Genomic DNA, 12,892 nt, shown 5'->3' with positions numbered 1-12,892 from the left:
GTGTGGTTATACCTTTGGTTCATTGTCATTGCCATCGATGGCATTGCTCTCCGGTGTATCCTGTTCATTGGCCAGGGTCAGGGCCGCTTCTGCCGTGGTCTCCACATCCTTGTCCTTGTTTTTCCTTGCATCCTTCTCATGGAAGCGCTTTAATATGGCCACCGCAAAGGCTGGCAAACTCTTGGCCTTCTTCTGCTGTTGCTGCTGCTGCTGTTGTGGCTGTTGCTCCTGTGTCTCCTGCTCATTGCTGTTGTTGGCCGATGACTCCTCTGTGGCCGACACTCCCATTCCGCCCATTGTTGTGGTGGCTGCCGTTGTGGCCGTGGCGGTTGAGGTGGCCTTAATGTCGGCGCTTTCGGTGTCACTGCTGTTTGTTTTTGATTTTTTTTGGGTGGTTTTGAAGGATGGGTTCATGATTTCGTTTGGTGACATGAGAGTGTTGTGGGGTTTTTTGGTATTTTGGTTTTCTTTAGCTAGTTAAGCTGTTGTTATACGATAATGTTTTCACCGACGCCAGTCACAATTTTTCATGGCAAATTAACTCATTTTCTAAAAGAATGCGAATGCTATAAAACTAGGAAACATTTTGTACGTAAGACAATATTTGGATGGATTTTTCCAACGAAGGAATTCACATTCTTATGCTTGCATGAGAAGTTTTTCCGTTTACATGTTACTGGAAATATTTTCCCAAGAGGGGGAACTAACCCGATTAGGGAGCACTTTTTCTTTAATATTTTATTGATTTATAATATTCTGGGATGCACTTTGGAACATCTTTATGCTACACACATAAATATCGGTGAAAAACCCATCGTGTAACAGCAGCTTTAGTTTTGTGTCAAAATATGTCATTTTTGCTGTGCAGTCGGGTTTTAGTTTGCCATTTTGACTGGGTTGAATAAACCCTCCAAAAAGCGGGCCCAAAGAGTGTGTTTGTGTATGTTTTGGGGTTAGTCGTGTGTGTGTGGGTTAAAGCTGTCTCTTTTCTGGTTGTTAGTGGCATAAGAACAGGTATATTTATTTGGTAATTGTTAAAGCTACAATAAATGTGTAACCCTTAAAACCAAATAATTGTGTTAGCGGCAGAAATTTTTCGTAGCTTTTTATTAAAATTGAAATTATTTTCTTCAACTTTGAGACTAAAACAAAGTTTGTTGGAAAGTTTCTAGAAGTTTTTTGGCAATACCAAGAAAAGTATCTTTGTATATGTCTATCCTAGAGGCATCTTTCATCGGGTTGGTTTTCTAGGAATATTAAAAAGGGGTGCGGGTGTGACTTTACTCCTTTGCCTAACGTTATTGCTCTTCATTTATCCTAAATTTGACCTTCAAATTGCATAACCCCACGCCCAACATCCAATGCCCGCCCTGCCTCCGCCCTCTTTGCTGTTAACGGGATAAATTGAGCGAATAAATTGCTTTCATTTCGCTGGAATGGTTTTTCATCTATATTCTATAAATATTTTTGCCTCATTTGAATGTCTGCCTGCTGTCTGGGCGGCTCAACAAGTACTGCTGTGCCTGTGCTGCCAGTATCTGTGTGTATTTTTTCGTGTATCTGTGTCCTGTGTGTGCTCTCAATACGCTTATGAATGTGTACGAGTATTCCATGCCATTCTCTGGATGGATGGATGGACGGATGGTTGGGGATATTATTGTTATGGAAAATGCAAAATTGTTGGCAGAGAGCGAAAAGAGAATTTCCACTTTTAGGCACAAGTATTGTTCGAATTTTCCCAGCATGGTTTCCAAACGGGTTTTACATTCATTCCAGAATAATTAATTTCTTACACACACAGCACACACACAAAACCATAGGAAAATACAATATTGTCTCACATTTTAACAATAGTTGTTTTATTGTTGTTAATTTATTAAATATGTTACGGTATAAAAAAAGGAAAATAAACTTTTATCAAAAGTTCCTAAATTCTACAGCTTAGCTTTTGTATTATTTTAATTAAAGGAAATTAAAAATTAAACAAAATTTTCTCCACTTAAAATGAACCAAAAAACTCTAAAAATATTAATTAATTATTTGCTCTTACAGTGAACACTCTGCAAATGACTTTTACAGTATCTACTGCCTACCAGTACGCGTAACTACAGTAAATACTTGTGTGTGATGACAGTTTCGTTCATGTCATGCAATCGATTTATCGATTATACAATGATACGATTATTCGATTATAACTTAAATTCATGCCTACATAAAAATGTTCATGCTGTATGAATCTGTATCTGTATCTTTGTTTTGTTGTTCGTTTTTCAATGTGTGAAACGAGGCTGTCATGAAGCTTAAAGCCTACACTTGGAGACAGTTTTGTAGCGGTTTTGATGGGTGGAAATAACTGGGAAGATGAAGGAAGTAAAAGGGAAAACTGGGGAACAATATTTCCAAGGCACTAAGATCTTTGCTGCATACAGCAAAAAAAATTGTCCATATACATATATGATGCTAAGGACAATTGTTTCTTAGGTGTTGGTGACTTTTTAAGGCACTAATATCCACTTAGAGCTAGTTTTCAATGCTCTTTTGTATTTATCTCTATTTTTAGTAGAGTTTTGACTTATCTAAGAGAAAATTTAGTGACTTTTCAAACTAAATGTCATAAGAAATCTTTCTTATGGATAATTATAGCTTTAAGATGTGTAATTCAGAGCAGTAACCTATAGATATAGCTCTGATCTATGGTCTAACATAAAATTTCAATCTCAAAAGGAAAGCAGTGAGAACACACCCTGAGGCATCTCTGCTGACACTGCTACAAAACTGCTCCAATCCCTAATCCTGCGACCGCCTTTCCGGTGCCTCAAAGCAGAGGAAAATAAATAAATATGACACACACACTCGCACGCACACACACACGCACACACACACAGTTGCATTCTCAGATTTCCGTTTCCTGTGGCAGCTTTGGCGTCGCCATTGTCGTCGTTGTTGTCGTTGTCGCTGTCGTTTCTGTTGGTGTGGCAAGCACTTTCTTTTGTGGCTTTGGTGGTGTGGCTGGTGGTGGTGCCGCCGCATTCATTGCCTTGCCACGTCCCGACAGCAGCATTGCCTGCTTTTCGAGCAGCTCCAGTTTATCCTTTGGCAGCCAGCGGGCGAAACGCGACTCTGGTATGCCCAATTGGTTGCCCTTCTGCAGCAGATCGGAGTTTTCGGTGTTCAGTGGCTCTACCTCGGAGCTGGCGGAGCTGCGGGAATTGCGTCCACCGGCCTGGCTCATCAAGACACTGCGCAGTGGTCGTGTGGTGGGATTATAGACGCTGCTCTCGCGATCAGTGGCATACTCGAAGGAATCATCTTCATCATTGTGGGGACGCCTCTCCACGGACAAACGCTCCTGGGGAGTACCATTGCCATTCCCATTCCCATTGACTTCTCTGAGTTTGCTCGCACCCAGCAGGGTGATGCCATTGGGGGTCTCAAGGAGAGCCACATTCTGGCCATGTTGGCCACCCAATTCGAGCTGCTTGTCGTTCTGCCCGTCGCTGTGTTGTGCAACGCAAAGTTTTCAGAAATGTTTTTCGGGGGAATGGATTTCATATTTTTGTGGAATTTGTTTAACAGTTTGTTGTTGTTGTCCATATGAAAGTAGTATAAAAGAAGAAGACAAAACATGGCAAGAAGTTTTTTTTTCTTTTCTTAGTTGTTGCTGGTTTTTTTTTTTGATTATGCATTAGCAAAGTGACTCTAAAACTCTATGTTTTGTTGGTTGTATGACGAGTGGTACAGCTGCGAGACATTTTTGACATTTTTGTTTAGTAAATGCGTGAGACAGAGACAGGTTTATATGAGGTTTAGAGAGGGGCGGGGGTAGAGAGAGACAGAAACAAACAGAGCGAGTGGGCGAGACAGAGAGAGATATAAGAGAGCGAGATACTAGCGAACGAACGTTTGTGTTTGGCTAACTAGCGAGTGGGGAGGACAAATGACCGAGCGAGCGAGAGCGAGCATACGAGCGTTTGACAGCACAAGACGAGCGAGTGAATGTGTTTTCGTTTTTAGTGTATGATTGTGGTGTGTATGCATGTGTGTGTGTGACAGCGTGATTTTGGTATTTTTGGGCAATTTTGAACAAAAGACAAAACATTACTTCGATATTTTACCAAATAAGTTTGTGATACTAAGGGTGTTTGTGGGACTCATATAATTTATAAAACAGAGAACTGCAAGGAATAATCAGCGCTCGAGGATTTTTCAATAACTTCCGTGTGTCCAGCAGCCTCGGTCACCTTGTGAGCGTCGCAATTCTTTTGACTGTGTATTTTGTTATTAGATTCTGGACCCAACGCTGTCCAAGACTCATACAAGTAGCGTGTTAAGAGGCCAAAAGATATTTTGAACATCTCTCCTTTTTGATCATCTTTTTCGTGCCTCATTTGGGATGTTGCAAAATCTGTGATCATGCTCAATGCAGTTCTCTGACTACAAAACAATCTCAAACTATTGTTTTAATTTTTATTTCTTCTAGATGGATTTTATATTATTTTTTTTTTAATTTTGAAAACTTAGAACATAATTTTTTACAATTTTGATTGCACTTTTTGCAGTTTCTAAATCGTTTTGAGAGACTCATCCAATGTTTTGTGTGTGTGTGCGTGTGTGTGTATGTGTGGTTGTATATGTATAAGTATGCATGTACTTATGTTAATTTTCTTGTTGCTAAAAGAAATGATCTATGAACTAACCTAATTGATGTACTACAAATATGATGATTTATGAGAGAGCTGCTCTCTATAGAGATGATGATTGATGATTGCTTGTGGTTATTCGTAAATACTTGAAAATTAAAGCCACTCGAGAGACGCATGCAAATAGACAAACAAACACACATCCGAACTACGCAAGATACAAGATACATATTTGATTGATTGATTGATCGATTGATTGATTAATGGTTATATTGAAATAATGGGTATCGAAAATTAACATAGAAAGCAAACCAGCAGATACCGTCTTTGTGGATTAGTTGTGGATCAATGTATGGCCTGGAACCCGTTTCTTGCACTTTGCACTTGTATTTTGACATATGTTTTTGTTAGCTAAATGGGAGGGCTTACTTTACTTACGTTTCATTTGTGGGCGTCTTGATTGATTTACCTGTGAAAGGGAATACAAGAGAAATTTTATAATTGGATTTTTTATTAAGTTTTAAAATTGTTGTTTTTTTTTTAATGATGAATGAACAATGATTGAATATAGCGTGTGGGACAAGGCAACATCATCATCATCAGCAATGGATAAATACCACCCCAAAATTATATCAAACTTTTTTTAAACTTTAAAATATATATATTTTGTTTTTTATGGTTTTCTGTTTTGTTTTTTCTCTTTACAAATTACTAAAATTACAAAAAGAACAGCGGAAAATTCAAAATTAAAATTACAATAAATCGAATATTTTCTACAAGCCAAGTTTGATAAGAAATGCAAAATGCTGGCAGGTTTAGAGCTTAAATAAATACAAAGATAAAACTCAATATTCAAAAATAAAATATTTTTACAAAAAATTAAATGATTTTTTATGTTCATATATTTGTTTTTCTCTTTTCAGATATTCGAGACGGTTGTGGAAATTTGAGATTCACCTTAAAAATTACTTGGCCTAAGGTAAGGTTTTTTCTTTTTTAATTTTTGTGTGAGATTTCTCTTTTTTGAGATATTTTCTTTATATTTGAGAGCAAAAAGTGTGTTTTATTCGGTATCTGGTTTTCATTTCCCATTGGCTTAGAGCTAAGGGGGGTGCTAAGGGGCTAACTGGCCGAAATGAGGAGTCCTCCAAGGGAGTCCTAGACAGATGTATTGGGTGGCTTTGGTGCCTCCACACCCCCTGCGGTGCCACTGCCATTCAAGTGCGTCTGACTTCCGTTGCCAGCGGCTATCACTGCTGCCGCTGTGGCTGCTGCTGTTTTCTTCAGATCAGCCTTCTTCTGGGCCTCCAGCTTATCCGTCACCGGGGGCGTGGCCTCCTCCGATTGCTGTGTGGTATCGATATGCTCATCGCCATTATCCTGGCCATCGAGCTCCTCCTCGTCGTTGAATGCCGGATGGATTTGAGCCTCCGAATCGGGACTGATGTCCGTATTGAGGGTGGCACCTGCAAAGAACAACAACAACAAGAACTAACATTTAGCTTCAAGTGTGAGAGAGAGAGCGTGAAAGAGCGGACAGAGAGAGAGAGACGGAGTGTTTGTCGCTCGAAGTAGAAGCCAAATTCCATTTTTTGAATGCATTTGCATGCATTTTGCATTTTTCGTTGTTTTTTTATGTTAGTCCATTTACCAAAAGAAAAGCGGAAAGTACAGAGAGATTAAAGTTAAATTTGTGGAGATTTATAAACACGAAAAGCAAATAACAATTTTTGAAATATAATTTTTGTTGCTACATTTTTGTTTTGAGATTTTTTGTAGACCAATTTTTGTTAGCTCTTCTTGTTGTTGTCATTTTGTAGACTCTTTTTGTGTGTAGAGTTTTTACAATTTGTGTTTACAGATATACGAATACTTATACTATAGTTTTTGTTTATTTCAAACTTATTTCCAATTTTTTAATTTTTCCGATTGTATAAAGTAGAAATACAATTCTTACACATTTTTGTTAATTTCAATATTTTATGTTAATTAATAGGATACTTTGTGGGAATTTACTTGTTCTAAAAAGTCCTTAGTTTCTTGGGTAGTTTTTCTTTGAAAAATTCGATTTTTTATATACTTTGCTGAATTTCCATAAATTTTATTTAATTTTCATTTCTTTTAAATTTGAATTTGCCCCTAATTCAATTATCTCGTGTTTTTAATTGTTTTATAATGATTTGCTTGTTCAACTTAAATTAAGGGAGATCTTTTGTTTCCATCAGTAATATAAAATATCATATATTCCATTCTTAACGAATAGCACCTTTCCATATTTGTTCTTTTATTATTTTCTTTTATCATGGCTTTGAAGTTTTTCTCTACCCTTTCCGAGTACTGTTCTTTATTGCTATAATAATTATCTGCTAAATATATCCTTATTTATCTCCTCTTCTTTCCGTTATTAAACGTTTTGCTCATTTTCTACTTTAATTTTACCCCCCGAAAAATTTCTCCGAAATTTCATTAGTTTTGAGTGTAGTTTTTCTTTCTCATTTTCATCGTTCATTCTCGCATGTTGCATCACATAGAATTTTTCTCTCATTCAACGTCTTTCCCTTAGAGTTTTTCCTGCCATATTCTTACACTGCCAACTCCCTCCCCCCTCGGCAATTTGAGAGGGAAAAGTCAAGTGAAATTTTTTTAATTAGATGAGTTTTTAGGGCTGCCTGCTGTCTGCTCCTTCTGGTAGGTTAACGCTAATTAAAATTTAAAAGCCGCACAATGTGTCGAAAGTTAACAGCCAAGCGGCTTGTGGCATGCCCCCGCACATATACACACATGTGGGAGGTAAGATTGGATGAATGTATGAATGAATGAATGAATAAGTGGCGGAGGGGGAGTGAGTTGTGAGTGTATCTAGGGAAGACCTAAAGCCAAAAATTATTGTTAGCATAGCTGATGATGATGAGGAATACGATGATGATGATTGCTAAAGGCCAATGATGATGATGTTGTTGCATGTTGCACCCACACGATATAAGCATAAAAATAATAGAATGGGGAAGGAAATGACTTACCGCCAAAGCACCATCTGCCTGTGGCACGGGCAAACAGAACGAGGAGTACGACCAGAACCAGTACAGCGACGGCCACAACGATGCCCACAATGGCAGCCACATCCAGACTATTGCTGGGCGGCTTGCTCGAGGAACTGATACGCACTTGGTAGTCCGTCAGACCGAGCTCGTTGGTGGCACGCAGATTGTAGATTTTGGTCGTATCCTCCAGCGTCAGTCCGGCGATAGCCAGCGTCACATTGTACTCATCGTTGCCCAAATACTGTGGCTCATACGCCGAATAGCGGCCCTCGGTGCGGCCCTGCGACACAACCAAACCCTCAATGGTCCACTCAATCCTGGGCAAGGGACTGGCACGAATTGTAATGTTGACAATGGCAGTATGATCCAAATACAGTCCATAAACGGCGGCCTCTGACTGATGAACGGGCGCATCTATACGATACGGATAAAGAGATTGCTTTAGTCAAGGAAGAGCGCAAAGTTGGGGGTTCGTTCCTCTCTACTCACATCGCACATTGATGATGTAGGCTGCCTCCTGTGGTGGCACTGTCTCGCGATCTGTCTGATGATGCGAACGGCACACGAGCTTCCTGTTGCTATCCTCGGGCGACAAATGCCACTGGATCTGCTGCACAGAGGTGGACAGCTCCACATTGTCGTTGGTTGGCGTCGAGATGATCTCCAGTGGGGTTGTCTGCTTATTGGCTGGCATATTGTCAATGTACCAGGAGATGTTTGCCGGCGGGCGACCATCGCGTACGCTGCAGCGTGCCATGAATTGGGTGCCCTCGGCGAAGTAGCCCTCACGATTGGGTTTCGAGAGCAGTTCAATGATGGGTTGCTGTGGGCGCACTGAAAGGGGGAGAAATTGTTGAAGAAAGAGTGGAAATTGCGTCCCAGACCGTGGGGACTTGCTGCATGACGCAAAAAGGAACTTGTTCCTTGTTGGATACTTACATGCCACCACCAGATCTATGGTGCCTGAGAGCTCCTCTCCCTCAACGCCCAGACTGCACTTGACCTGGCCATTATTGCTGGCCTTGACCCGCTCAATGGTCACACCACATTGGCCGGCCTGCAGCCCAGCGCCGTAGTACGTGAATCCAGGTGTCTTGCTCCATTCCGGTGAGAGATTGAGGACCTTCTGTTCGCCGGGTATCTCGATGCGGCAATAGTTGATGGTACGTCCGTAGCGGCAGAGCAGCTCTGTGCGATCGCCCTCGTTGAGGAGTGCCGTGTTGGGCTCCACATTCACCTGGCCGGCAGTGAGCGCATCTGTAAGACACAAACAGAAACAGAGATATTATTACATGGGACTTTTATTATTGTGTAATGCAGAAAAGTATCTGGTAGCTGGGGGTAAATGAGACGATATGTAGATAGCTTTTGTCTGGCTGGTAAATGATTCAGAGGTGGGAGATTGTTTTCTTTCCCTTTGTTAAGTATCTCTATCTGGTGGCTCGAGTCTCTGTGGCATGGCACGTTCCCCGTGTCGCTGCTGAGGTCTCTGGTATCTTGCCTAATGTCTCGGCAATCAACCAAAATGACTCTCGTATTTAGCAGCCGAAGCACCTGCACGTTTTTGCATCTTTAAGATACGCATCGCATGCAGGCAGCCATCATGTCATTCCATTCTCAACAATGCGGCTGCATTTTCTCATTAAGTTTCAATTAAGATATTCCAACTCTTCTTTTTTTTTTTGTTCCCTCATCTGTTGGACATTTTTTCCCACTATCATTGCTGCGGTGGCGGCGGCGGCGGCGGTGGCACTTGCGCAAAAACTTTTCCACCCAACAGCAGCCGAGGCAGCAATGGCATTTGCAAAAAGTTCTTCAAGCTGCATGATGGGGGAGTCGAGAGGGAGAGAGAGAGAGCATTTTCCAAGCATTTGCTATTTGCCAATTAAGACATTTGAGTAATTTTCCAAGTATTAAACGTTTAGAGAACAGAAGTTTCTTACAGTCTGCTCTTCTGTTCTGTTTGTCTGGTTAGACGAGGCAAAAACAGGAGCAGCAAAACGTTTTCCGGCTTTAATTAATAATTCAGTTTTAAGTTGGCCTTGGGGATTTAAGATTTTTCGGTTTTAGGATTCTAAATGTGTAAGTGTCGCAGAAGTGATTCCAAGGCTAATTCTTAAATGGTTTCTCTTTAATTTTTGTGTGGATTTTGTGTGTCTGCATGGAAGCCAGAAATATGTTTGAGTTTTGGTTTTTGCTTTCCCGGAAATGTTTTTGTGGTAAATACTGAGGTTTTGCACTAAAGAGAGAAAGCTTTAACGATACAATTTCTCTTAATACTCAAATATAATTTTCACTTCATTTAAGACAGCTTCTAGAGTTGACCCTTAAGAGATTTCCCAGTTAAGATCCACAAATTTACCTCTAAAATTCACAACTAAAATAAAGCACTCTTGAGACTCAATTCCCAGAAACAGATTGCAAGATGTTTCCCTTATTTCAGACCACAAATGCGCCTTTGCTTTCAACAATTTGGAATAATATTTGGACAAAAGGCTCTGGCCATACCGGTAGCTGCTCCATTGATCAATTGATTTGTTGTTCTTTTGCGGCTTTTGGGGGCAGACAACACACTTTGGCAAATTGCTCACATTACCAACAGATCGCCAGCAACAGCTCTCCACAAACAGTTTTCCCTCCAAATGCAACTAATTTCTGTAAATGAAAGCCACAAAATTGCAAAATCTGGCATAAACACGAGGCGGCATGCAACAGACAACAGCTGCAGCAGCGCAGCAACCACTCATAAGAGGAAACTCCAGTAAGGAGTAGCGGGCGGAGGTTGCCTCCTACTCCTACTCCGCCTCCGATTCCCAGTGCTGCAGCTGTGCAGCCTGCACGCAAAAGCGAATTGATTTCTTTTCGATACCGTTGCGCTCTTTTTTTTTTGTTCGTTGAGCCTTTTGACGGGTCGAATGTCTGGGCCCAATGGATGACTGGATGGCTGGCTGGCTGGCCTGACCGACTGGATGGCTGGCCTGACCGACTGGATGGCTGAGTGAAGTTTTGTTTGGTCAGCCGGAAACGGCAACGAAAATCAACAGCCATAAGATGGCAGGGCTGACTGCATGCCCGGGCCTGCCAATCCGTTGGACGTCTTTTCGGTTATTTGCATTCGATTCGCTTTTCTGTCTTTTTCAATCTCTGCTGCAGTCTTTTCGGTCTTTAAAGCGGGTCATGCAGCTGCTGGTTGTAATCTGAAACTCTTTTTCCATTTTTTTTTGCATGCAGACCGCCCCTGAATTGTCGCCTTAACTTTTGACAATTGAGTTGTGAGAGATTTCTGTTCCCTTTTATTTTTTACTCTGGTATTTTATTTTATTTTCTTTTGCATTCACACTCGAATTTGTAGCGCAATGAAACCACTTAGAGATGTGGCAAGAGCAAGAGCAAAAGCAAAAAGCTAGAGGACGCCGCGGACCACCGCATAAACTAAATCCCTTGCGGCAGAGGGAAATGGAGAAGTTTTGCTGCAGCTTGGAATTTCAAGAGTCAGCAGAAAATCGTTTCACACCCTCAACACAAAAAGCGAGCGAAATAAACAAGAGGCGAGGGACTGTGTGAGTTGATTGAGACTATGAGGATACCCTTAAGAATTTGTAATATATATACATATGTGGAAGTACTTCAACTTCGATGAACGTTTGGAGATGGGCAAATGGTGATTTTATGGATCCAGCAAATTTGATAAAAATTCCTTTGAAATTGTAGCTACCACAAAGGTTTCCTCTCTTATAATAGTTTAAATAATTCTCCGATTTGGTTGAAACTTGGGGAATACATGGATATCTGTATTATATTTAAATATCTACCAAATAAATCAAGGAAAAATGCGAAAGCCACAGATTTTTCAATGTAAGATAAATTCTTTTTTACTTTCGATTTAATAGATTTTCATTATTTTAAATATTCAAGAATCCAATATACCCGCCTGAACCCTATTCCATTAAAGGGGTATTACAATCGAAAAGTGCCACAGTACAAGAAGTCGGAAGGAGAGATGGTTGGGGCTGCACTGCAACAAACTGTGGCGCGCGGGAAAAAAGTTGAAGTTGAAGCTGGACAATGTCACACACAGAGCAATGAAAACAAAACCAAGTTGAAACCGATGGTTACATTCGAGACGTTGTGTCGACATACGTTCCAGCAACACGATCCTCCCCCACACACACTCAAACACACACTCCACGGCCCTGTTGTGTATATTCAGAGCAAAATCTATTTTTTATCCATGTCCCGAGTTCCTCTTTAGCTCCAGATTCTTCTCTTTTTTTTTTTTTGTTGGTGTTGTGCAGTGCCTGTGATATTTATTTATTTAGCTTTGTTGCAAGCGAAATATTCGGTGGAACATGGTCATCCTGTGGGGGTACTGTTGTTGCTGGATTCTCCACTGGATATGCGCCCGTCCCCCTCCCCATCCCCGTTTCTGCTCCGGAGTTGCTGCTGCTGCTGTGCTTTATTTGATGCCATGTCTGCAGTTTTGCAGCTTTCGCCTTGTGGGCATGAACTGTTGTCCAGTTCAGTGGTCATGCCTCAACGGAAACGTTGCCACCGCACCGCACCAGCACCCCCTCCATAACCCCCCTCCTGCCACGAACTTAAAGTGTTTTTGTTGCTGCTCGTGTGTGGCCATAGAAATCATTTCACTTCACTTTTTGTTCCCCTCTATAAATTGTACAAATAGATTTAATTTAATGCCTTCCTTTTTGCCGAGCAAACCCCTCAATAAAAATCAACTTTGCTTTGCCATCGAGTAAATATCTAACAATCTGGACACGAGTTCGTTCGAGTTCCTGCCCCCTTCCGACTCCATGTGTGTGTGTGTGTGTGTGTGTCTGTGGGTCTGTGGGTATTGTTTCCATTTTGACCACGTTAGCGTCTTTTGGCTGGAACGTGATTTTTACTTGAAATTTTTGGTGTGTGTTTTCGAGTATTTTGATTTTTCAATGGGAAATTCTGATTTTTTGGGAGTTTCCTTGGGGTGTCTACAGTGGGTTAAGCGCTGGAATTGGTGCTTAGAATTGGGTGTAGGAGTTTCGATTGGGGATGGTAGATAAGATTCTCTTAGCCTTTCGGTATGTAAGAGACAAAAGATACATACAGAAATCTATTTATTTCGATTTAAATTTACTTATAAATCAATCAAATAGATTCCACATTTATTCTTCCTTAAACAACCTTTAGGTTGTACCCCTTTTTCTTTGATTTTCT

The 12,892-nt window shown here is 40.8% G+C and overlaps 1 protein-coding gene across 9 annotated transcripts in view; it reads right to left on the bottom strand.

Moving 5' to 3' along the window:
- The window catches only part of LOC117902708 (fasciclin-3), a 102,276-nt gene that overhangs the window by 794 nt on the left and 88,590 nt on the right, over positions 1 to 12,892 (bottom strand). For 3 of the 9 annotated variants that reach the window (XM_034814265.1, XM_034814269.1, XM_034814268.1), the window contains exons 3-7: positions 8,621 to 8,938; positions 8,171 to 8,515; positions 7,661 to 8,095; positions 5,079 to 5,109; positions 13 to 367 (exon numbers count right to left, since the gene is read on the bottom strand). In XM_034814265.1, coding sequence (XP_034670156.1) covers positions 13 to 367; positions 5,079 to 5,109; positions 7,661 to 8,095; positions 8,171 to 8,515; positions 8,621 to 8,938 — 1,484 coding nt within the window. Of the gene's footprint in view, positions 1 to 12; positions 368 to 2,443; positions 3,498 to 5,078; positions 5,110 to 5,540; positions 6,107 to 7,660; positions 8,096 to 8,170; positions 8,516 to 8,620; positions 8,939 to 12,892 lie in introns of those variants that run through there. The other 6 variants (XM_034814264.1, XM_034814262.1, XM_034814263.1 and 3 more) reach the window with 4 other exon arrangements.

This window comes from Drosophila subobscura, chromosome U, assembly GCF_008121235.1.
Source record: "Drosophila subobscura isolate 14011-0131.10 chromosome U, UCBerk_Dsub_1.0, whole genome shotgun sequence".
In the NCBI taxonomy this organism is placed as follows: Eukaryota; Metazoa; Arthropoda; class Insecta; order Diptera; family Drosophilidae; genus Drosophila; species Drosophila subobscura.
This window is presented reverse-complemented; position numbering and strand designations above follow the sequence as displayed.